Source organism: Dermacentor silvarum, chromosome 7 (assembly GCF_013339745.2).
Source record: "Dermacentor silvarum isolate Dsil-2018 chromosome 7, BIME_Dsil_1.4, whole genome shotgun sequence".
In the NCBI taxonomy this organism is placed as follows: domain Eukaryota; kingdom Metazoa; phylum Arthropoda; class Arachnida; order Ixodida; family Ixodidae; genus Dermacentor; species Dermacentor silvarum.
The window spans coordinates 58,365,061-58,391,672 of NC_051160.1; the positions used below are offsets into that span (position 1 = coordinate 58,365,061).

At 47.3% G+C, this 26,612-nt stretch overlaps 1 protein-coding gene across 1 annotated transcript; it reads left to right on the forward strand.

The window, feature by feature from the left end:
- The first annotated feature begins 225 nt into the window (after positions 1 to 225).
- LOC119458891 (ecdysone 20-monooxygenase-like) lies at positions 226 to 24,678 on the forward strand. Its single transcript, XM_037720752.2, has 2 exons — positions 226 to 550; positions 24,437 to 24,678. Exons 1-2 carry the CDS (start codon positions 358 to 360, stop codon positions 24,676 to 24,678), a joined length of 435 nt encoding a protein of 144 aa, XP_037576680.1. The 5' UTR covers positions 226 to 357.
- The last annotated feature ends 1,934 nt before the right edge of the window (positions 24,679 to 26,612 follow it).

Genomic DNA, 26,612 nt, shown 5'->3' on the forward strand with positions numbered 1-26,612 from the left:
GCTCGCACTTTTCTCAGTATGTTTCTCGTTCCTGTAAGTGGCTATAGCATCATGCTATGCTCCCATCACTTCCGAGCATTACAACAGCTATGAGCCATTGACGACAACCTTGCAAGCGGTATCGGCATCGCAAACAAGAGCAGTGAATAGGAGACGAAGCCCTCGAGCTGATAAGGCTGACTATGGACCGGAGGTAACCTCCCTGATAAGTGCGGGCCACGCGAGGACATCTTCCGCCTGATAGCAGAAGCGAGTCCGTCGTGTGAATGACTCGGTGCCGGCAGGATCTCTCTGCCGTAGGCTCGAGACTCGCCGGGAGCCGTCAAAATTTTAAGAGGGTGCCGCTCTAAACTAGGAATGAAGCTCCTAAGTCCATCGTTAGGTGCGGGGCGCTACGCGGCTGCACTCGCGAGGCCGTACTCGCAATCCGTCGTCGCTTCCGTGGAAGATGTGAAACCGACAAGTGTCAAGCCTAAGCCTTTCAGCGAAGTTCCCAGGGTTCCCTCACTGCCGTTGGTTGGAAGTTCATGGATGTACTGGCGTCTTGTGGGTGAGTGCTACTATTTTTGGTTTCACCGTACCTTTTCGTGCAGTTGAACGTAAGTTTCTATGTCATGATGCGTGGAAGATGCTGAGGAAGGACTTCATTCCGCAAAAAGGAAAAAAAAAAGACTCTGTGCGCTATCTTATAATTCACGAGTCTTCATATAATTCGACTCACCGTTAACATGGTCATTCACAGCGCATCAGTAATAAGGCATCTTATTCTCAGCGACACAAACAGTGTCGTTGAGAATGCCTGTCAATCATGGTTTTGCACGAAAATGTCAAATCGCCTGGGAGATGGTTTCTGTACTTTACATGCCTAATTATTATGACGAGCCCTCGATCAGGCTGGAAGATTGCTGGACAGCAGATATTTTAAATCTTTAAAATAACAGAAATATGCATTTTGTTTCTTTACGCAATTTGTTACCTACATTTTTCCAGCAGAAACCAAGGCCATGTTGTTTTACCTGAGCGTACTTAGATTGTACTAGTGAAAAAACTAGCTTTTTAACCGCGCTACACTCACGCCACTCAGTGCATGCCATGCTAGGCCATACATCTGAATCGCTCAAGCATACAAAATCGTTTGTGAGTATTACTACACATGATAGTACCCTGTTCTCGTTGGGGAATGTCCTGAGGTTCAATCGAGTTCCACTAAATCACCTATAGTATTCTTGCGTGATACAGGCCTCAACGAGAATCTCTAAATAACTTTTGTGTTAGTGCATTTTGTGTGCGTGCTGTGTTAGCGTGTGCGTGATTTGTTGTTTTTATCTCACTTGCTGTTTTTCATCCCTCATATTACCCTGAGAAGCCTGTCGCTGGGCTAACCTCTCCAGATATCATTAAACTTTCTCTGTCTCCGCCGGTCACATGTATAGAATGGGTAATACTAGCTCATGTCATCTTGTTACGAAAATAAGTGTTAGTGTTCTAAGCAACAGTATAAGCCTAGGTGGTGTAGATAATAGCAGTACTTATACTGAAACAACACATGTACACTCAACGGAGACTTTCGAGAAAGAGCATCGACAACCACTGTTTTTCAGTACGAGCATATCGCTCATATTTCACTTGTTTCAGATGACAGCAGAATTTGTGTTCTTGGCCAGGATTAAGACGCTTACCTCGATTCCTAAGCCGCTACAGGCTGCACTGACAGATGCTTTTTCAGGTTGCATATGATTCATGCTGCTTGTCGACACCCATGGAGGTTTTCATCAATCACGGATAATCACACACGATGTAATATTAAACGTTATTCCAACAATGACTTGGTGTTGCAGTTCCCAGCTTACCCATTATTGCACATTTTAATGAAACCCTCGGTTAACGCTTGAATAAGATATTATGTTGCCGGCCAGATGCGGCAGTTATGAAAGCGTCATATCCTCCTAAGACCCCTTGCACAATACAGTGCACATTGCCTTCAACTTTTTTTTTTTTTGAAATTCACTCGTAAGTGATTACGCAAAATATTTATTCTGAGTACGAAGACCGCTTAATGTGTGACTGTAAAGATGTGGTTAACTCATATTCTTGTCATCCGCTTTCGAGAAATTTGACACTAAACTGATCTAGACCTCCGTGTCGTCCTAGACGGCCGGAAGCAACCTTGAGGTATGTTTCAAACTCATTGAGACTGTGTGGAAATACCGGATGCAGCAGCAACCTCCCAATGTACTACACGTAGTTCCATCTTCATCTCTGCGTATTAGCATTGAAATGCAGTTTTTACCTTAGTAAACATGGAGACACAGCTTTAGGCATTTAATCGTGGCTTCTATAAATTCTAAACATTGTTTTTCAATTTCGTCACATAATAGTAAACAATGGAAACCACATTGAAGAACGATTGTGTTCGGGTCCCAGGAGGGTATGGTACGGTTATTATCGCACATTATTGCCTTGAAGCGGTCAGAAGCAAACAGACATAGCTGTTAAATAATAAATATTTTTATAGGTGCCTTCTTAAGCAAAGCTATGTCTCGGTCTGCATATTCAGAGCAATCGACACAACACGCATACCCTCCAGACACTCCAATCCACCGTCGACAACACTCTCAGACTGCTCGGCCGCGACTGACACGGTGGTCTGCGGGAAAATGATCTTCTCCGAGTAATACACGCCTTTGACATCACAAAGGTAACTTACACACTCCCATACTTACACCTTCTCAGAAAGGAGACTGACAAGGTCAACACCCTCCTTCGCAAAATCTATAAATTCGCCCTAGGCCTCCCACTATAAACACTTGAAATCACAAACAAAACAATCTGGAACGGGCAGGGATGGTGGAAACAACTTGTCATGCATATTGACACGTATACATGTTTATCTTTCACCGGTGGCCGCTTTCCACCGGCTAACAAATGTTAAACGTTATCGCTCGGCGCAGGACGCGCCTGTATCGGAAGTTTATAGAACGTTATCGATGCTTCTTTTCGTTGCCTGTTTTCAGCGACGCTTATGATATCTGATTGTGTGACCGACGCGAATTGTCTAGAACTTTCTGGAAGACACGCGGGCATCAGGGATTAATCTGGAACCTTCGATGACTCAGGTATAAAAGCCGACGCGTCTCGCCGCTGATCAGCTTTCGACGACCACCGACTGTGTTCGCCGCTTTCGTTGTGCTTCGAGTGTAGCTTGCTTTTGTGGGCACAGGTTCGCCCAATAAACAACCAGTTTCGTCATACACAGTTTTACTACTGTTTACTTCAGCGTCACTACTACGTGACATCTGGTGGAGGTGCGGGGTACGTTCATGCAGCGAACGCCCCCGCAAAGCCGTGATCCAAGCCCGAAACCGGAGGACAGCGCCAACGTCGCCAAGGACCAGCGAGCTAGCCGTAGGCAGCAAGGACTTCTGCCGGAGTACGGACTTCTTCCCGAGAAGACCACAGCGACCAAGAGGACAAAAGTCACCACCTCGGCAGCAGCTACCATGACAGCCCCTGCGCCAACATCTGCAATCGTGATGCAACAACCCAGGGAGCCGCCGACTTTCCGCGAATCGCCATGTGAAGACCCCGAAACCTGGCTCGAGACATATGAGAGAACCGCGACGTTCAACAAATGAAGCGACGACGACAAGCTGCGCCATGTTTATTTTTCATTGGATGACGCTGCTCGGACCTGGTTTGAGAACAGAGAGACCACCCTGGTGACGTAGGACCTATTTCGTGAGAACTTCGTGAGGACCTTCACGAATGTCCTGCGAAAGGAAAGGGCCGAAGTTTTATCAGAAACCAGAGTGCAACTGCCGAACGAGAACATCGCGATCTTCACGGAGGAGATGACTCGCCTCTTCCGCCACGCCGACCCCGATATGTCTGAGGAAAAGAAAGTTCGGTTCTTGATGCGGGGCGTCAAAGAAGCATCGATAACGTTCTATAAACTTCCGATACAGGCGCGTCCTGCGCCGAGCGATAACGTTTAACATTTGTTAGCCGGTGGAAAGCGGCCACCGGTGAAAGAAAAACATGTATACGTATACATGTATATATCTACAAGGCAGTACAATTTGCTTTTTAATAAGGATACCAATATAATCGTCTTTTAGGACCTGCGGTGCATGATGCACAAAGGCTTCAGTTTGGCTGAGGAATGCATATTCATATTTAGGTCAAGGATAATTATTCCTAACTATAGAAACATTGCTAGTAGAATCATCACAGAGTTCTGCGATACACAGATGTAGTTCTGTAGATCTCCGATCTAGCGAACTCTCGGTTTTGTTATTAAAATAATTAGACTGCTATCAGTAGGAAAAAAGTGTTGCTTTATATAGGATTGGTGTGGGAACATATTGCACTAAACATGTGAAAAAAAGAAAAAGCCGTTAGCCGTCGTATCAAAGTACAAGAAGACAACGACTGAATTAGAGAATCTTCAACAACCGTAATTCCAGAGCAGACTCATTTCTCTCACTTGTTTCGGTGTCATAATTTTTATAAAACGGTGGGGCAGCTTTTCCTTTTCGCGGTAGTTGTGATGAGTAAGGAGTTTCATTAGGTCGGGAGGTCACCTTTGAGCTCGCCTAATTATTTACGTCGTCATCCAGACAGGAGGTCAGCTTGTATTCTTACCTGCGCACTCAATGTTAAAACGAAACACGAATGTAAATGCTTCTATGATAGACATATGCTATCATCGTCTTAAGAAAATATATTGGTAATAACTAACGTGGCCGACATCGGCGTCTTGAAACGTTCCCTTCTAACCGCAACACACAATACACAGCTATTGTTTATTGTGTACAAAATGCTGGAGTCGTACAAACCAAAGGGACGAAACAATCTGTACATAAAGCTGCCTCAAAAAAAAAAAAAAAGCACAATTAACGGAGTCACGTGACGTACATGCCCACTTGGACTTTCACCTTAACCTTAGTTTCGCAATCTACCCCACTGGTTGTTCCAGCGCCAGTATAAGCCAGGTAAAGGTATAATAATCGAGGCTCCACTATGTTATTGTGCGCCAATTTAAACCTTCTCGTTTTTCTCTCTCATGCAGCGCTGAACGTTTCGAGACGCGATAGCATCGACAAGTGAACCACTTCAGTTACGGATGCTGATTTAGATATGATTGCAGTCATAGTCATACTCTGGCTCACTTAGAAAAATACATGCCTCCCTTGCAGCCGTACATATTGCTTTCTGTCGCTGTCGAGAGGTCACAAGGGTAATATCAGGTTGCTTCGTAGGTTCATGAAGGTAAAGGGCTCTATGCCTAAATCATGATTGTCCGAAATTTAAAAAGCAAGAAGTTTTCTTCGTCCATTGTTTGTTTCATGTATGTATGTATGTATGTATGTATGTATGTATGTATGTATGTATGTATGTATGTATGTATGTATGTATGTATGTATGTATGTATGTATGTATGTATGTATGTATGTATGTATGTATGTATGTATGTATGTATGTATGTATGTATGTATGTATGTATGTATGTATGTATGTATGTATGTATGTATGTATGTATGTATGTATGTATGTATGTATGTATGTATGTATGTATGTATGTATGTGTGTGTGTGTGTGTGTGTGCGTGTGTGTGTGTGTGTGTGTGTGTGTGTGTTTATGTGTGTGTGTGTGTGTTTATGTGTGTATGCATATGTGTAGAGGTTAATTATATGGTGACATTGAACTGTCTAACTATTTATTATAATAGGTATACATGACTGCGTACCCGAAGCCCCGCGAGCGCATCTGCTTCCTTCGAACTCGTCTCCTCTCCACGTCACCGCGTAACATCATCCAATATTTATTTTGCCCGCGACCTCCGGCGGCATACCGGGACCACTCGTGCTTGCAGACGCCAGAGGCGAGACCGAAACTCGCGGAACCGAAACTGTGTGCTTCCATACCATTCCCCTTCCTCGTAAAATGAAGAGACGAGTGTATTAGGCAAGGATGTCGGCAGCACAAGTATAGGCGAACAGTCAGTCATGTCCCAAATCGCACAGGTTGACACACAGTTCTTCCAGCACCCGTGGTTCACGGATGTGCGTATCTTGGGCATGACTCAGTGTCTGTGTTGTCAAGCTGTTGCTCTACGCGCGCCTGTTTCAGTCGGCCCACGCAGATGCCTTCGGATTGTCCACAAATTTCAATTGTGAAAGTTTTCTGGCTCCGACGTTGTACTTCTAATGGGCCGCCGTACGTGACTGAAGGGATTTTTACAGCATCGCGGAGCAGGAAAACGTGGGTCCAGTTATCCAAGTCCTTGGACACGTAAACAAGAGTAGTCTGCTTCGCTCGAGTCGGTGTGGAGCGGATGCTGTCCATCATAGTCCTCAAGCGACACACGTACTGGAGGGCAAGGGGCAAGTGCTCGTTATTGCTCGCTTCTATAAACTGGGCAGAGAGGTGAAGGGTGGTCCCATAGAGCAAGTATGCAATGGTGCATTTCAAGTCTCTTTTCAGCGTTGTGCGCATGCTGAGACCAACAAGTGGTGGTACTTCGGTCCGTCGAGGTGGTTTTCCGTAGGCAGTTATAGAAGATTTGAGCTGCCGTTGCATTCGCTCAACCAGGCCGTTAGCTGCAGGATGGTACGCGGTGGAGCGAATACGATGTGTGCTGAGGAGAGCGAAACGTTCCTTGAAAATGGAGGACTCAAATTGGCGTCCGCGGCCTGTTGTGATAGTGGATGGTGTTCCGAAGCGTGCAATGCATGTCTGCAGGAATCTCTTTGCGACGGTCTCAGTCGACATATCTCGCATAGGAACGGCTTCCGGCCAGCGAGTGGAGTGATCGACACAGGTAAGAATGTAGCAACAATATTGGGAAGGTGGGAAAGGGCCAATTATCTCGATGTAGACTTCTCTGCACCGGGTGTCTGGTGACAGGAAGGTTGACGGTGGAAGCACGGTGTGAGGTTGTATCTTTGAACGTTGGCACTCAGTGTATGCTCGAGAACAATGTCTGATGTCTTTATTCATGCCTGGCCACAAGTATCGCGTGATCACAAGTGCTTTAGTTGTGTGGATTTCCGGGTGCGAAAGAGAGCGTAAAGAGTCAAATACACAACGGCGAAAAGATTTCGGTATAAATAGGCGTGGCGTGCAGTGGACATGTCACATATGAGTAGCTGCGTACATGTTGGCAAGGCCACGTATTGAAATACGAGAGTCGTTGAAGGATTTCTTAGCTCTCGGCGCTCTTCATTGTCCCTTTCTTCCAAGGCGATTTTGTCAAAGTCGATCGAATTTGCATGCAACGTTACATTGCTCATTTGTTCACGTGAGAGCGCCTCAGCTACGGCGTTTTCAGAGACAGTGGCATGGCGAATATCAGTCCAGAGTTCTGATATGAATGCGAGATGCCGAATTCATCTCCGTGAAATCCACCTGATTTGGTCGTGAAAGCGTAGGTCACGGGCCTGCGATCAGTAAGAATATGGAATGACCTGCCTTCCAAAATTTGCCATACAGATAGCGAGTGACTCACGTCCGTAGGTGCTGTAGCGGTTTTGTGAAGGGGAGAGCGTTTTTGAAAAGTATGCGAGAAGCTTCCATTCATCCACAACGCATTAGTGCATTACGGCACCCACACCATTCCTGGGAGCGTCTAGTATGACGCGGGTCGGTGCCTCAGGCTGCGGATGAGTGAGAAGAGCTACAGTCGCCAGATGATCCTTGATTGTGTTGAAGGCAGCGTGAGCTTCGTCCGTCCACTCCAATGGTGCTGTGCCTGGTCCGGGTGTTGACAGAATATCATTTAACGGTTCAAGTGTGCGCGCACAAGGTGGTATGAAAAGGCGTTGGAATTTAACCAGTCTAAGAAATTGTCGATGCTTTCGCTTCTTGACCGGAAAAGGGAAGTTTTGAGCAGCTTGGACTTTGTCATTCAGTGGTTGTATACCGTCGGACGTGATGCGATGTTCCAAAAAATCTATTTCCGCTGCTCTGAAGAGGCATTTGTTTGGGTTGATCACAATTCCATATTCGTCCAGGCGAGATAATGGTTGCCGGAAATGGGTGGCATGTTCTTCCGCCGAGGTGCTAGCGACCAGGTTGTCGTCGACGTATGCATAGCAGAACTCCAAGCCTCGAGTCACCTCATCGATAAACCACTGAAACGTCTGCGATACATTCTGCAGTCCGAAGGGCATTTTGGTGTACTCAAGTAAACCGAAGGGTGCCCTGACTGCTGTCTTGGGACTATCAGCTTCTTCCACCAGTATTTGGTGATAAGCTTTGATGAGGTAAATTTTGGATAATGCATCGTTCCGTACAGTGTTCCGACAAAGTCATGCAAATGGAGTACTGGATAGCGGTCCAGCCGTGTTATCTTGTTGAGGGAGCGGTAGTCGCCGACTCGCCGTATGGGTTCCATTCACCGGGAGCAGACTTTGGGGCTAGGTGGAGATTTTACGTTCCTAGTCTGGGACCGATTGGCTCGACAAGGGCTTTTTTTTCTGTCGCACGTCGTCGTGCAACGTAGATTTTCTGGTCGCCGATGTCACCGACCGGAAATTTTCCGCTGTGAATGGGGCATTAAGGCTTTTGTTGTATTGTATTGGCTTTTGTTGTAGGTCTTTTGTTGTATTGCTAAGCGTGATTAATGTTATATTGATTTTTAGTTTTCTTCGTGCTCTGTTTAATTTGTTTTAATTTTGCGCCATCGTTGATTCATGGTAACAGTGATCCGACAGCTGGATGTTTGGTGGCGCATTTTTTCTGGTTCATTATGACGGCAGCGAAAAGGGACGGTGACTCGGAGAATAAGGAGCACTCAGGGCAAGTTCTGAGCTAAAAACGGTAAGTTCCAGGTGTTAGTTGAGCGCCTGTCCTGTGTGCTTTTTATTGCGATAGCAATTATATGGACACTCAAAAGCAGATTTCTGCCGTCGGCGTCGCCGTCGCCGTGAGGTTCCGTATGACGTCAATGGAGATGAAATCGTGGCCGCGCGCCGCCGAACGCTGTATGTGCGAGTGAAAGGGCACGAGGGACGCGCTCTTTCATGGGGAGTGAACGCACGGCGGAGAACAAACGCGCGTTCTGCGCCGTGCTTCCTTAAGGGCTGCAGAAGTAGGCGTCTCTTTCCTCCTTTACAATCACCATATATGTAGAGCAAACGCGCCTTCTTCCGATGCGCGAGAGGCCGTGGGGGAGGGGGGGAAGGGAGGCGACGTTTAGCTGCGGCACCAAGTGCCTATTTATATCAGAGGCTCCGGCAACAGTCACCAACGCCGCACGCATTTTGAGCGAACGCGGGCAAAATGCCGACGGCGTCGACAACAGTTCGGCGCGTTGCCGGTGCTGCTGCATGTCCAAGTTTATACAGCTGATAAAGCTAATATCATTACTCCGTATATCTCTCTACAAATTTGCTATCGCAATTGATGCTTCACCTTTCAGGTGAAACTGCGACAACTTTTCTTTTCTCGATGCCATTGTCCCTTTGCGCTACCGTGGCAATGAACTTCAAGCAACTAGCCCAATTTTGAACCCTGTAGTATTTCCCTCTTTACATCGGCTGGCAAACAATAGCCGAAGGCTGTAAGTAAAAGCTGCTAGACTTGCGTGAAATCCGCCTAGTTATTCCTACACAGGGGTAGATCCGAAGTTCATGATGTGTAAACCGTGACATCTTTGTGTAATAGACGTGACTTTTATGACGCCGCTGACGTCTATGTGTAAACATTTTCATAAGGACAAAATGAAAACACCGCCCGTAACACAGGGCAGAATGGATGGCTGCTGTGCCAGGAATTATTGCTGCGAGTTCGACCAGAAAATGTCCAGCCCCAAGTGAGGACCCTCGACATTTAGGCTGCACTAAACAATGGTTGTCAAGCCGGCCATTTGCCTAAGGTATTGTAAACAGTGATTGGACGTACTGTAACAAGATATAGGCAGCAACACTCTCCCACGACATTGTGCTATCGCTGGCATGGCGTGATTAAGATTCAAATAACTGTGGTCATAGCGTAAAATATGTAGAAACGGGTGTATTTTTGAAACTTGTATATAATAATGTACATTTATTTGAATAAAAGATATCCGGTAAAAAAAAACATCTCGACGGTTCAGTTAGATTATGTGAACGCGCAGAAATAGCCTTTCTCTAACGTGTACCTAAACATTGAGAGAACGCTTAAGCTTCGCTTTTAAGAGTGGAACGCGATAGGGTGCCTACATGCAACGGCGTTGCATGTAGGCTCCCTAGAACGCGATAACATTCAAAGATCCCTGAATGCTTCTCATGTTTCCCGACAACTGCAGCTTAAGCAGCCGTAATGGTTACCGGGAAACACTGGCGGCGAGCGCTATGCACCAAGGCGAGCTTTCTGGTAGAAACGCGGCCTCTTGCGTGGGGCGATCCCGGAGATATTGCAGAGCGGCGCCAAAAAAATTGCATAATTTACAGGTTTCCCTTTTTGTTTTGTACTTTTAGTATTTCAGTCTGAGAAGATTTAACATAAAATGCATGCGCTGTGGGTGTTTTGTTTCATGACATTTGTTTGTGGATTGTCATTCTCAAAAGTGCGAGGAATAGCTTTGCCAAGAATGTAAGACAAGGTATGAAGGACACCAATGACCGAATGGTGTGGCATACCTAAATATATTTGGAGGGCTTTCGTGGTTCGGAATGATTTTCTCGGCCGCGGGCGCCAAAGCCGAGGCCGACACCGACGCCGACACCGACGCCGGATTTTCTGAGACGTGGGGACCTTAACGCTATCGCGATAGAAGTGCATTTGACGTTTGTGAACTGGTGCTTTTGTATAGAAGCTTTAGGGTGCTCGAAAAGTTACTATGCAGTGTGAAAATAAACAAAAATATGATGACAATCGTAAATGACGTCACAGTTTCGCATACAATATCATGGCACAAGACCTGTAGTTCATATGATAACGTCTGTAGGGTGCACTGAAAGGACGGGTGTACGAGAACGATTATCAGAAATTGTAGAAGCTACAGACTCCCATTATTCAGCCTATTGCATCAGTAACTCAGCACATTGCGCTGACTGTTTAACAATACGCCCGTATTCTGTGCCATGTGCACATATGGCTTCAAGGAGGTGGTGGACGTTTGCAGCATTTCCTGTATTGATGATCACTGCACTGGTGTAAATAAAACGTCAAATATTAAGAGCACCATTTTCACTGCACCGTTACTTTTCGGTCATCCATTAGAAAACGACTATCATGGTTTCTGGTCCTTCTTCTTTTGCCCTGATTAATGGCAAATACATTGCCCATCTATGGTAACACTACTTCCCTGTACTTTACGGTGTAAAAATTAAAAGGCAACTGTCCTGGGCTTTCGGTTGCTTATTCTAAACACTCGTTTCATGAGGCGCATCACAAGCCTGTTTTGGTTCTTTCAGCTGGAGCAGTCACGCCCTTGTACCCTTTCTTAGCAATATGAGAAGGAGAAGTGTATTGCATTTACTGTGCGAGGCGTGCGATCATAATTTTCTAATTATATCAGTGCTGACATGTGACTTTCCCTTAGTAGCTGGCTTAGCTCATGCTTTCTAAAGGGTTCGTCAGTCAGCGGGATAAGGTTATCCGATAAGCGCTCTGTGTGAAAATACCGGAACTGGCAAGGCCAAGTGATAAAGATAGAGGGTGGAAACATTTTGTTCGTACCAATACCCGTCATTCACACGGAATTTCAATTAAACGTCTCCTTTTCTTCGCTGCTGTCGAACACAGAACTACCGGTATGAGAAGCTTCACAGTACATACTATTATTATTGCGGCATTCATCTGACTGTTATCATAGTTTTTTAACGACGAATAGAGTTGCCTACTGAATTTACAGAAACAAAGTTTTGCATGCGAGGCACGCGCCAAACGTCTCAAAAGGTTAGTTGGTTTTGGCAGGAGAGAAACGTATCCCTGGAAATTAGAAATGTGTTTAAGAAATAGGGTTGGGGAACAGCAGAGCAAAATGTGGCGCAAAGTGATAAATCTTTAAAGAAAAAGTGAAAATAAAAGCATAATAACGTTCATATGCGCATTCACTAAAGAAAACAAAACAGAAGAAAGACATAATGGAAGAAAACTTGCAGCAGCTCATAAAACCAGAATGCATACGCACAGGCAAGCATAAAGATTACATTCGGTAACATAAACCAGGTTACAACTATTTGATGCAGAGTGATATCGAGGTGCTTTAGTGACTCAGGCCAAGGGATGAAAGGTTGATGACGGGTGAAGCGCCTGTGAAAAACACCGCATATCTACGAAGTGAATGATGATGAGTGGGCGTAGCACCGGGGTAAGCGGTGCTTCGCCCACTCATCATATATATATATATATATATATATATATATATATATATATATATATATTGAAAGGGGGATTTATTGAGACTCGTCCGAGGGATCGCAAGTAGCTTTGTAGGCACAGTCCTAGCTGTTGGCATCCGTAGCTCGAGCTCGGGTCTCGCGCCGAAGCGATGGCAATGCCCACGGCGCCTACATGCATATTCCCCACTACAATTGCCCCCGCTGCAAAGGTGAGCCATCCTGGCGACCTAAGGTGATGACACGATGAGGGGGTCGTGGTACGGCTTCAGGCGGCTGATGTGAACCGTCTCGCGGCCGCGGCGGCGCTTGTCCGAAGACTGGTGTCACCGGTTCGACCACGTAGTTGACAGGCGATGTACATTCGACGATCCGGTACGGACCCTGATATTTTGGAGCAAGCTTTGGGCTAAGGCCTGGAGATTGGAATGGCAGCCGAAGCCAAACGTGAGAATCCACGGCGAAGGACTGTGTTGGCTGATCGTGGTCGCGGCGATCTTTTTGGATGCCTTGGGTATCCGATGTGAATGAGCGAGCCAGTTGACGGCACTCTTCAGCATGTCGAGCAACTTCTGAAAGCGGGGTGAATTCAGAGGCGTCCGGGTGATACGGAAGTACGGTGTCAAGGGTAGAGGATGGTTCACGTCCATAAAGAAGAAAAAATGGTGAGAAGCCTGTGGTAGCCTGAGTGGCGGTATTGTACGCGTAAGTCACAAAAGGGAGGACGTCGTCCCAATTGGAATGATCCGACGCAACGTACATTGTGAGCATGTCACCAAGAGTGCGGTTGAACCGTTCCGTTAGACCGTTAGTCTGTGGGTGATACGCCGTAGTGGTGCGGTGAATAGTGCGGCACGCTGCCAGTAGCTCATTAATAACGTCCGACAAGAAGACGCGGCCTCGGTCGCTGAGCAGCTCTCGCGGTGCGCCGTGCCGTAAAATGAAATGCCGTAAGAGGAACGCTGCGACATCGCGAGCAGCAGCCGAAGCAAGAGCAGCAGTTTCGGCGTATCTTGTTAGGTGGTCTACTGCGACAATTATCCAACGATTGCCGTGAGCAGTGCATGGAAGGGGCCCATAAAGGTCGATCCCGACTCGGTCAAAAGGACGTGCAGGACACGGTAAAGGTTGCAGTGGGCCTGTCGTATGAGGAGTTGTCTTGCGTCGCTGACAGGCTGCACATGACCGAATGTATTTGCGCACATAAGAATACATGCCTCTCCAGTAGTACCGCTGGCGGAGCCGCTCGTACGTTTTCAGGACGCCAGCATGTGCTTGTTGTGGGTCGGCGTGGAAATAAGTGCATATGTCGGAACGCAAATGGCGAGGGATGACGAGCAGCCATTTGCGACCGTCTGGCTGATAGTTCCGGCGGTACAAGATGGCGTTCCGCAGCACAAAATGGGTGGCTTGGCGGCGAAGGGCTCGAGGGCATGTATCCGTTGAAGAAGTAGTTAGAATGTCAATGAGAGACGCAATCCACGGATCCTTTCTCTGTTCAGAAGGCATGTCAGAAACAGTAAGCGCAGCAACCGGGCAGTCCGTGGATGCGGGTTGCGTGTCGTCGGATCGCATGGGTGACCGGGAGAGGGCATCCGCGTCAGAATGTTGACGCCCGGAGCGATAGATGACGCGAATGTCAAATTCCTGGAGTCGAAGAGCCCAACGTCCAAGACGCCCCGACGGGTCTTTCAGTGACGCAAGCCAGCACAGCGCGTGGTGGTCTGTCACAACGTCAAAGGGATGGCCATACAAGTAAGGGCGAAATTTGCTTAAAGCCCAAACTATAGCCAAACACTCTTTTTCTGTTACAGAGTAATTGGTTTCTGCCTTTGTGAGGGCACGACTAGCGTAGGCAACCACATATTCCGGGAAGCCAGGCTTGCGTTGCGCAAGGACGGCTCCAAGACCAACGCCGCTGGCGTCCGTGTGAACTTCGGTCGGAGCACTCGGGTCGTAGTGACGGAGAATGGGCGGTGAGGTAAGTAGACGACGCAGAGTGATGAAGGCTTGTTCACATGCCGGAGTCCAATCACGAAGGTCACCAGGCCCAGCCAGGAGCTTCGTCAGAGGTGCGACGATGCAGGCGAAATTGCGCACAAAGCGACGAAAATAAGAGCAGAGACCGACAAAACTTCTGAGCTCTTTCACTGTAGTCGGCCGCGGAAATTCTGCGACAGCACGAAGCTTGTCAGGGTCGGGGCGGACGCCGTCTTTGGAAACGACGTGACCAAGTATGGTCAACTGGCGGGCTGCGAAGCGGCACTTTTTCAAGTTAAGTTGAAGGCCGGCGGTGGCAAGGCAAGTCAGAACTTCGCGTAGACGAGTGAGGTGAGTGGTGAAATCAGGGGAGAAAACTACTACGTCGTCTAAGTAGCACAAACACGTCTTCCATTTGAGGTCTCGCAAAAGATTGTCCATCATTCTTTCGAATGTCGCAGGTGCATTGCATAGGCCGAATGGCATCACCGTAAATTCATACAGGCCGTCAGGCGTAATGAAAGCTGTCTTCGAGCGGTCGGACTCATCCATCGGGACTTGCCAATAACCCGATCGCAAGTCCAAAGAAGAAAAGAATTCGGCACCATGTAGACAATCCAGGGCGTCATCTATACGCGGTAGAGGGTAGACATCTTTTCGTGTAATCTTGTTAAGGCGACGATAGTCCACACAGAAACGAATCGAGCCATCTTTTTTCTTAACCAGTACCACGGGAGACGACCAAGGACTACATGAAGGTCTGATAACGCCACGTTCAAGCATGTCCGAAACTTGCTCAGTAATGACACGACGCTCGGTGGATGACACGCGGTACGGTCGCTGGCGTAATGGTGCGTGTCGCCCCGTATCAATGTGGTGAGAAACGGTACTTGTGCGGCCTAATGACGCTTGGTTCAAGTCAAAAGAGGCGTGAAAGTCAGTTAAAAGGGTAAGTAGGTGCTCACGTTGTGTCGGGTCGAGGTCATCGGCAATAGAGCGACAAAAAACATCTGGTGAGATCCGGTCAGATGGGACATGGGGCGTCAGTGCTGTTACGTTAGTTGTAGCCTGGTCGTCGGCAGCAGGGAAAGACACAATAACGTCATCGTCCACAGTCTGGATGGTGCCAATAGTCTCGCCACAGCGCAAAGCCAAAACGTGCGAATTTGGGTTAGAAACCAGTATTTCCGCAGCACCATGGTGAACCGTGAGGAGGGCGAAAGGCAACGATATAGGGTGGCGGCGACTGAAGATGGCAGCGGGTTTGAACAAGACCGTCGCGTCGGCAAGCGATGTGCATGAAAGAGGGACAAATACAGCACTGTGTGGAGGAAGGTCAGTATCTGAAGCTACACAGATCCTGCTAACATCAGGAACTTGCAAGTCGTGAGTTGGCAAATCGCACAGAACGGAGAACTGAACCTCAGCACGTGCACAGTCAATGACGGCATGATGGCGCGACAGAAAATCCCAGCCGAGAATCACATCGTGGGAGCAACAGGTTAGCACAAAGAATTCAATCGAGTACAAAATGTCTCGAATCAGCACCCTGGCAGTGCACATAGCGACGGGCTGAACTTGTTGAGCGGTGGCTGTTCGAAGCGATATTACCGAAGGCGTCATGGTCACTTTACGTAATAAACGGCAAAGCTTTTCGCTAATCACGGATATGGCGGCACCTGTATCGACGAGCGCAAAAGATTTGATGCCATCCACTGACACTTCAATAACGTTAGCGGGGGAGAAGCGAGGACTTCGATTTTCCGACGACGACGCAGTTCGTGCCTCAGGAACTGCGGAAATCAGTTTTCCGCCTCAGTACTGGCGCTGGGCCGACGACGCATAGGTGAGAGGGAGCGGCGGCGAGGGGAAGGCGAGCGACGAGCACCAAAGGGCTGGTACTCCGGAGCTGGTACGTCATCAGCAACGTAGACTTCCGGTGGCGGCTGTTGTGGCATACGAAATGGTCGGAATCCGTAGTTGGGGGCTCGCGTGGTGCCCATGAAGGCCGGGAAACGCCGGCGGCAGAAGCGCGCTACATGTCCCGGGGTGCCGCAGGCGTAGCATATGGGGCGGTTATCAGCAGTGCGCCAAGGATTTGTATCCTGCTGTTGTGCACCGAAGAAGTGAGCCGCCGGCTGCCGAGGCAAAGGCGCAGGAGAGAACAGCGGCGGGCGAGGCGCTGAAGGCGGAGGAGAGAACACCGGTAGGCGAGGAGCCCGTGCAGCCGCCTCAGCATACGTCAGAGGTGCGGCCACGGGAGCCGGCTGAGACGAAGATGGAAGAGCTTCGGTCACTTGCTCTTGAATCATCTGCCGGATCGCTGGAGCCAAAGAGTGAGAAGGCTTCTCCGTGGTCGGCAAAATGGAGAGCTGTCGCGCAACCTCCTCCCGCACAAATTCTTTTATCTGAGTCAGCAAAGTTGTCTGGTTGTCGCCAATAACCAATGCTGCTAGCGAATCTTCCGTGGGTGGTGGGCGTCGAGCTAAGATGCGTTGTTTCCGTAGCTCGTCAAAACTTTGGCACAAGTTGATGACGTCAGCCACAGTACGCGGATCCTTCGCTAACAACATTTGAAAGGCGTCCTCATCAATGCCTTTCATAATGTGTTTTATCTTGTCCTGTTCAGCCATTGACGAATTCACCCGCCTACACAGGTCAATGACATCTTCGATATAGCTGGTGAACGTTTCACCGTGAAGTTGCGCGCGCCCACGTAGGCGTTGTTCAGCGCGAAGCTTGCGCACAGCGGGACGCCCGAACACTTCTGCAAAACTGGTCTTGAATGCAGTCCATGTGGTGAAATCGTGTTCGTGGTTTCGGAACCAGAGGTTCGCGACGCCGGTAAGGTAAAACAACACGTTATGCAACTTGCTGGCGTCGTCCCACTTATTGTGCCGGCTTACCAGCTCGTACGATGACAACCAATCCTCCACGTCATGATCATCGGTGCCGCTAAAGACGGCAGGATCACGCTGGCGCAACACACCAGAAACGATGACCGCTGGAGGCTGAGGTGTATCTTCCTGGGCGGTGTCGTCAGGCATGGTCGTAGCAGTGGGGAGCGTCCGGCTTCGGAGTTCCAGTTTTCGAGGTTACCCAGCACTTCCACCAAATGAAAGGGGGATTTATTGAGACTCGTCCGAGGGATCGCAAGTAGCTTTGTAGGCACAGTCCTAGCTGTTGGCATCCGTAGCTCGAGCTCGGGTCTCGCGCCGAAGCGATGGCAATGCCCACGGCGCCTACATGCATATTCCCCACTACAATATATATATATATATATATATATATATATATATATATATATATATATATATATACAGGGTGTTTCAGCGAACACTTTCAAAATTTATTTAAGGTTGCCTGTGGCAGATAGCCCAATTCTAGTTAATGTCCGTGTTCTAGTTAATGTCCGTGGTGTTCTAGTTATGTTCTAGTTAATGTCCGCCTCTTTGAGGTCTACTCGAAGAGGCGGACATTACTTGCACAAAAAATTGAAATGAATAATCGGCTAATTAACAAAAATCCACTAATTATGTTTTTAACTAATTACCTGATGGTCCTTATTGCAGTTTAGAAATTGTAGCCGTGGAGTTCGCAAGGCGGATCCACTTGGAATTAATTCTCAGGATGACACCAGTTTCGAGATGTTAATTCCCGAACTTTGCGGAGAAATGCATTGGCGTTCCAGATAATTTTGTGCTTCAATGCATAAAGCGACGTTTTGTTAAGAACCTAACTGGAACGCCCATGCATTTCTCCGCAAAGTTCGGGAATTAATATCTGGAAACTGGTGTCATCATGAGAATTCGTTACAAGTGGATCCCACTTGTGAACTCCACGACTACAATTTGTAACTTGCAATATGGGCCATCAGGTAACTAGTTTAAAACCTAATTAGTGAATTTCTGTTAATTATTCGATTATGCATTTAAATTTCTTGTGCAAGTCATGTCCGCCTCTTCGAGTAGACCAGCTCATGAACTAGAATTGTGTTATCTGCCGCAGGCAACCTTTAAGAATTTTTGAAAGTGTTCGCTGAAACACCCTGTATATATATACACATCTTCCGGAAGCCGGAACCAGAAGCCGGCTTCTGGTTCCAGTAAAACGGCCAGTAAAACAACATTGTATATACTGTATACATGGGTTGTCACTCATTTGCACGTTCGAGTGGGCAATGTACGGGGGATTCACGGTTACCCGAATGATCCCCCGGTGCTTCGCCCACTCCTCATGATTCACTTCGTGGATATGCGGTGTTTTATTGCGATAGCAATTATATGGACAATCCAAAGCGGATTTCTGTCGGTGTTTTGTTTCGTGACAATTGTTTGTGGGCTGTCACTCATTCCGAGGAATAACTTTGTAAAGAATGCAAGAGAAAGTGTGAGAAACTTAGATGGCATACGTGAATATCTTAGCAAACATCTACAAGGATTCCACAGCTACCTTGGTTCTCCACAAGAAAAGTAGAAAGTTACCTGTCAAGAAAGGGGTCAGGCAAGGAGACACAATCTCTTAGAAGAAGTAATCGCTTAGAAGAAGTATTCAAGCTCTTAGACTGGGAACGCTTAGGAGTGAGGATCAACAGCGATTATCTCAGCAACCTTCGGTTTGCAGATGACATTGTCCTATTCAGCAATAATGGAGAGGAATTACAGCAAATGATTGAGGACCTTAATCGAGAAAGGGTAAGAATTGGGTTGAAGATGAATATGCAGAACACAAAGATAATGTTCAATAGCCTGGCAAGGGAACAAAAATTCAGGATCGCCAGTCATCCTCTAGAGTCTGTAAAGGAGTACGTTTATCTAGGTCAATTACTCACAGGGGACCCTGATCACGAGAAGGAAATTTACAGATGAATAAAATTGGGTTGGAGTGCATACGGCAGGCATTGCCAAATCCTGACTGGGAGCTTACCACTGTCGTTGAAAAGAAAAGTGTACAATCATTGCATTCTACCGGTGCTAACATATGGGGCAGAAACTTGGAGAATAACAAAGAAGCTCGAGAACAAGTTAAGGACAGCACAAAGAGCGATGGAATGAAAAATCTTAGGACTAACGTTAAGAGACAGGAAGAGAGCGGTGTGGATCGGAGAACAAACGGGGATAGCTGATATTCTAGTTGACATTAAGCGGAAGAAATGGAGCTGGGTAGGCCATGTAATGCATAGGATGGATAACCGGTGGACCATTAGGGTTGCAGAATGGATACCAAGAGAAGAGAAGCGCAGTCGAGGTCGGCAGAAAACAAGATGGGAAGATGAAGTTAGGAAATTTACAGGCGAAAGTTCGAATACGCTAGCACAGGACAGGGGTAATTGGAGATCGCACGGAGAGGCCTTCGTCCTGCAGTGGACATAAAATATAGACTGATGATGATGATGATGATGATGATGATTATTATTATGATGATGATGATGATGAAAGAACCCCAGGTGGTCAAAATTTTCCGGAGTCCCCGACTACGGCGTGCCTCATAATGAGATCGTGATTTTGGCACTTAAAAGCCCATAATTAATGAAAAATAATGAAGCGAAACTTTAAATAGTTGCTGCGCAAAACGGCACACAGGTGTAAGAAGCTGCCGAGCACGAGGTCGCGGGATCGAATCCCGGCCACGGCGGCCGCATTTCGATGGGGGCGAAACGTGAAACACGTTAGATTTAGGTGCACGTTAAAGAACCCCAGGTGGTCCAAATTTCCGGAGTCCCCCACTACGGCGTGCCTCATAATCACAACTGGTTTTGGCACGTAAGACCCCATAATTTTTTTTTTTAATTTTAGGTGTAAGAAGCGCGCAGTCGCTTGTGGCAACGAGCCCGTCCCCAACGTAACTAGCTTGAAATGGCAGAAGCTGCGACGGCTCACAGAGAGCAAAGATAAACGACAAATTGATAACAGTGGTAATCCTGTGGAAAGCGGTTACTTGAAAAAAAAAAACATGTTGATATACTACTAATAATAATTACTATGCTTTTACGTTCCAAAAGCACGATATGATTGGGAGGCATGAATTAGTGGGTGACTCTGGATTAATTTTGACCACCTGGGGTTCTTTGACGTGCACATAAATCTAAGTACACGGGTGTATTTCAACATTTAGCCTCGATCGAAATGTGGCCGCCGTGGCCGGGGATCCAACCTCCGTCGTCGAGCCAGCAGCGCGACACCTCCCCTGCTAAGCTAACACACTGGGCGATGTTCATGTGACGTGGCGCACTGATGACATCGCGGCAAACTTGTTTCGATATTAGCACAATAAGTACCTGCATCTGTCACGTTACGGGCAAACCATCTATAAGTAAACGCACCGGGACCCACTTTGGGCTCGGAGTGTTGCTCCCATTCTTTTTTATACTTTCTCGCATACTTGGCCCACTTCCCCATGGTTACATTCTCCTCTCCGAGGAGGATTCGGTCTTAAGTCTAACCTACGGAAATGAACCTCTAATATAAGCGCAAAGAAAAACTCATCTCACAGGGAAAAGAAAATGGCTATAAAGCTTAGCGTGAGAAACGTGAAGCAGGTCGAAAGCTGTGCCCGGTGCGATAGTTCACCAAGACGCCATGGCCGTGAGCATGCTGGAGCGGGTCCTCTACCCGTGCTTCTTTCATGTCGGCGCCACGATCGCCTGACCACATATTATTTTTTTTTTGCTCTCTGAGCATAGCGATGTTAGTACAGTGTACTGTGAAAAGCCCTCTACTCCCAGGCTCATCCCGATGCACGGGGATCGGGTGTCTCACGGTGTAGCGCGATGTAAGTTTAGGTACATCAATGATCAAAGCCGCTGGCTCAGACAATGGCGCAGAGAATGGAGGGGGAGATGGGGTGGATGGCATTTCGCACATGCACACACGCACAGGCGCGCTGCAGTCGCAGATTTTCAGTAGCCCAAATATAGCCACATAGCCAACTCCTCGAAGTCGACGCCAAAATTTTTTTTCGGTAGCCCAATTTGGCTATATATAGCCAAATCTGGCAACACTGACTCACGGTCATGAGATAATTTGTAGTACGTACTTTTGCCAGCTAAGGCTTCCGCAACATAAGGGTAGCCTCAATTTGCGCAACGAAGCACTGATGTCTTTAGAGTCAACTTTATGTAGGCACTGCTAACCTACGCCATCTTGAAAAGCCTCCTTCCTTGAACTGGTTACAACGCTGATTTCGGCTGCATATTTATTTAGCTTTATTTGCAACTACAAAACAAAGATGAAAAGAAAAAAATGTCGCAGTTTCAGCCGAAAGGCTCAGCGTCGATTGCGACAGCAAATTAGTGGTCAGCTATACGAAGTAAGGATAGTTTTATCGGTCGTATAAGGTTGTAAACACAGGCGTACTAACTAAATGAACAAGCATGCAGTCACGAGCGCACAAGCAAACATGAACGCATCTCACTTGATGGCCCGGAAACTCGCTGTCAAAACGCTGTAGTGAGTAAGCGCGGAAACAGCAGCAAGCGAATTGACCTTCGTGCATGCCGCCACTCGAATCAATGCGAACTAAGCCGCGAAAGCACAGCGCAGGGAGGCAGGTGTCTGTCACCGCCGCAGACGGCTTTCAACATACAGCCGCCAGGGCTGGCGCGCGCGGCGTAGAACACGCCCCCCTCACCCTCCGCTTGCGTGGGTCTCCGCAAGGCTCCGGAAGAAGGAGCCTTGCGGAGCCTTGCCGCACGGCGGGCGCACAGTCGCTCGGGCCGCGAGAAATGGAACTATGGAATATCATCATATGAGATCCAATGAATATCGTCGACGTTTGTAACTTGAAGTGTAGTGTCCACCCTGATAAGAACCCCGCATGAACCATGATCGAGTTACGGCCACACTAGAAGTGAACACTTCTGTTCCAGCGGGGCTGCGTTGGGGTACGCCCACAACCGACGTTGCTAGAGCTAAAGCTCTATACGCGTGGACAACGTTCGTGACTATGAAGGGAAAGCTACGGGGGCGGAACTTCTGCTCATGTGTTACCGCGTGCTATAGAGCGATTTCGGTTCCTTAGAGAAGATACTGAATCGGCATAGCTTTAACGTACGATGTTTTCGTATCTGCAAAGACGCGAAAAAAAAGCCAGTAAAATTAATGAAATGCCAAGCCCAGTGGTGTTCTTTTTTTATCTTATTCGGCTGTTGTAAATAAGGTAATAATGTTTTCTCTTTCCCAGCTTATTATACTAAGGAGGATGAGGAATAAACTAACGTGAACGAAAATGTCGGACTTTCTTCAGAAGCACTCAGATTTGTGCGAGCTTTGCGTAGCTCCCCTTTCATTATCCGAGAAGTTGTCCACGAGAATAGTAACGTCGCACACAGCTTATCAGTTGTAACACTAGTGTGCGTGCGCACAACAAACATGGTAGCAGCGGAATGCAGAATGCTTACCCGGCACCGTAGCAGAGCTCATTGAGAGGAGCGTGAAGGTGCTTAGACTTGCGTCACTGTTTTTGCAGCCAAACGCGCTACGCATTTCTTGCGGCTCTGGAGGCCATGCGTCACCCATACTGCAACAGCACGGTGTTAACGGCGCTATGCGACAAAGGCGCATGCGTGTCTCGAGTGTCCATATAATGGCTCTCGCAAGAAACATTGCTTTACCTAAACGAACACAATAAATTCATAAGCTATTGAAATGTGAGACATCCTTATTGAATGGCTTGAAGTTATCTTACAAAATGTTTGTGGTTCCATGAATTCGCTGAGAAACTGATGCCTCCAGGCATCATTCGTGGTTGTCCTGCAGCAGAATTCCTCGGTACAGTCTTCGCTTGCGTGGGCATTTTATAGCGTTAAAACGTTTATAAATTTGGCGCCATGCCCCATCCGCCGCGAGGCAGGTAAGCGAGACATGCGAGAGAGACGAGAGAAGAACCAGAAGGGGCGTGCCGCCACCAATGACAGAGGTTTGCCGCGTGCACTTCCACCAATGAGAAAAGATTGTTCGTTGACGTGGCGCAAAGCTTGGTTCCCTTTCACACCACCAGATTATATTGCACTTCACGCATCAAGGGCGGTGAAATTCGCTGATTGACCCGCTGTATCGCTGAAAAAAATCCTTCCAGCTTCACGTCATCACCCCGCCGTAATTCTGTTGTAATTATTCAATAGCGAACATGCCGTCCTCATTCCTTGTCATACCATCGTCGGGAAGCCTTCGTGGTCCTTCCGTGGTCGTCATTCAAGTTTCGTCATTCGGTATTCGTTATGTCGTCGCCGTTGTCATGCCAAACTTTGTTGTATTGTCATTGTCATCTATGCAGCCATATTCATGCCGTTGACGTTACAGCGTGATCAACTGTCAACGCTTTCAAACTATCATCCTCATACAATCGTCGTCATGCATTTCTTCTCACGCCGTTGCCGTGATGCCGCCATGGTCGTTCCGTCGTAGTCATTCCAGCTTCGACATGCAACTCTCGTCATGCGGTGGTCGTTACGTCATCGTCGTGACACCACCGTCATCCCTAGTATCGCCATGCTGTCATCTGAGAGGAGCGTGTAGTAGCGTAAACGAAAAGGCTCTAACATATGTTTTACAGTGAAACGTCATGGCGGAAGCGGGACCGTCAGACCCCCCAAGTGATTCTCGTGGAGCACGATATCGGAAGTGAAAACGCCTATAGCCCACACAACAGCCAACGGATAAACATTCGCATTACACACTCGTAACCACGCCGTGAGTTTTTCCCCATACTAGACTGTAATAAGTGTTGTCTTGTCTATATTCGAAGATAAACGGATATTCAACACTTGGAATAGTTAATTTGCGAATCCATCATGAATGAAAGAGAAAAAATACCATTCGAATCGTATTCAAAATAGCCAATGCTCGCACGCCTTTAAGAAATAGGGATGATAGTTTGACTAAATAGAATGCTAGACAATTTAAAAATCAGACAGGTGAGAACGCTTGACTTTCTTGAATTGGGAACGGTGGTGCTACCTTGAAAATTGCCACGCAAATTTCGTAGAGCCTGTGTTGTACTCCCTGAAAAATGGTACCTTTGTTGCCTGATTATCCTGGCGGAGTTAATAGAAACCGTCTTGATTCGCTTAACCTCCCACTGTCATTTTACGAGGCATTGCTAACTCGAAGCCTCTAACCAATGCGCAGGCAAGTACCACCCGGACCGGCGCCACATCGCGGCCGCGGACATGTACCGCAAGTACGGTCCGGTGGTAGCCGAGCGCCTGCCGGGCCGCTACTCGCTGGTACACCTCTTCAGTGCCAACGATTTCCGGACGCTGTACCAAGAAGAAGGCAAGATGCCCTTTCGTATGGGGGCCACAGCATTCAAGCGGTACCGTGAGAGCCGGCCTCAGTACTACGACAACATCGGTATCCTCAATCTGTAAGTAGCGTTCTACACTTATCTTTTCCGTGAAGGTAGCTGATTATTATACTTTTATTTCAAAGCGAATACCTTTGTCTTATGTCATCTTTCACTACCGCATGCGGCGGTGGGAGCGGTTGGACTTTCACCGCTGACACAAAGGCGTCAATGCAAAGGGCGGGTGCTCTCGCCAAACCGAGTTGGAGGGCGCGTTTTTTGCCGACCTCCAACTATTGTAGCTCTGAGACATGCGTACTGTCGCGTGAGAGCATTGGGGCTTCTGAAGGCTTATATGCCGCCGTGGAGCGTTAACGGTTGTCGTCTCTACAAAAGTGCGCAATGACACAACGAACAGTACCTACATAAAAAAAAAAGAAAAACGGTGAAAATCTTGAAATACAATAGTGTATGTACGCTGAACAACTCGAACAAAATTTGCATACATGTGTCAGCCAATTACATTCGCTTATGTCCACTACGTCAAGCGGTTTTTCGCGTTTAAAAAGGCTGTTTTCTCCGTACAGATCTGTTTTCGTATGAGTGGTTTTAGGATGAAATCTGAACGTCTTGGCAACTTTTATGGGGTGATTCTGATATCAGTGCGATATAAAAAGTAATAATTTGGAACAAAGAACAAGCTTATATTTTTTTTTTCAATTGGGCTGACATTTACATTACCAGAGCAATATCATAAACTTGTAAGTGAACTTCAGTTGGCTCGGCTCTCTATCAGAGATGACGGGCAGATGCACTGCGTTTTTGTGGGGGGAGCTTGTAATCAATTCTTAGGTTGTCACCGACTAAAATATCTTCACTGCGGCAAATGTACGCGTCCAAGCGCATCATTGCATAAATAAAGCGCATTGTGTTTGAGAAGCCTTCTGATATTCGCTAATATTGACAATTGTTCTCGATGGTTCCTGCATAATTTCTTTAGTCGTCCTTTTACATGAGTAGGTCGAGGGCCTGTAATGACGTCACACAGGTGCCGCTACACTGCCCGTAATGAGCCCCACCACTAAAATTACGCCCCATCAGGTTTGGACACTGACATTGTTTGACACTTTTAATATTTAATAGTCCGAAAAGATTTCAGATAAAAGAAGAAGTAGTAGTTTATTGATTTGAAAATGTCGAGAGGTCGGCCGGAATATAGAGCATCTGGCTTGCTACTCTACGTAAGGGAAGGGGAAGAGGGGAAGAAAGAGGTTCACAATGGGGGATGATAAAGGGAGGAACTAGGTGAAAGGATACATTGCATAAATGTTATCACAAGCGTGAGTCCAGATAAAAGGTTTGCGCTGTGGATGGTGTGTTTCGTGACATGTGTCGGTGGGCTGCCATTTTAAAAATTATGACGACTAATTTAGTCAAGAATGTAGGACCGGCTATGAGCAACTTTAGTGATTGAATAGTGTAGCAATATAACCCGCCTGTATACAGCATGGGCAAGCCTATAGCATACAAGTACCTAAATATATGCGTGGCACCACGGAGACGCCGACGGCGGAAATTCGGCTGGAGGGTCCATATAATTGCTATCGCAATAGAATAATTGCTAGACTCAAGTTGACATCTATGGCAGGCCACTGAAGCGCTGAAGTGCTTGCACAGCTCGGCTGCGGTAATGCGATGCGTTATAAGCATCTCAGAGGCAATGGCTTGCACACCAGAAATTATTACGAGTGTTCAATTCTGCCTTCGAGGCGCGCGTCTGTTTCGTAATGGTTGCAGTACCGGGCCTTTGTGCTAAAGGTCCCCGGTTCGAATCTGGTCATTGCACATTATGATTATATATTAGATCCTGCATATAGTGCAGTGTAGAATTATGGGCAACTGGGGCCACTGTGGCCACTGCCCACATTGATGTTCTTGTGGGTTCGTTTGTCCCGGATATACAGCTGTATAGCTGTCCGTACCGGATATATATATATATATATAGTAGTAACTGAAACT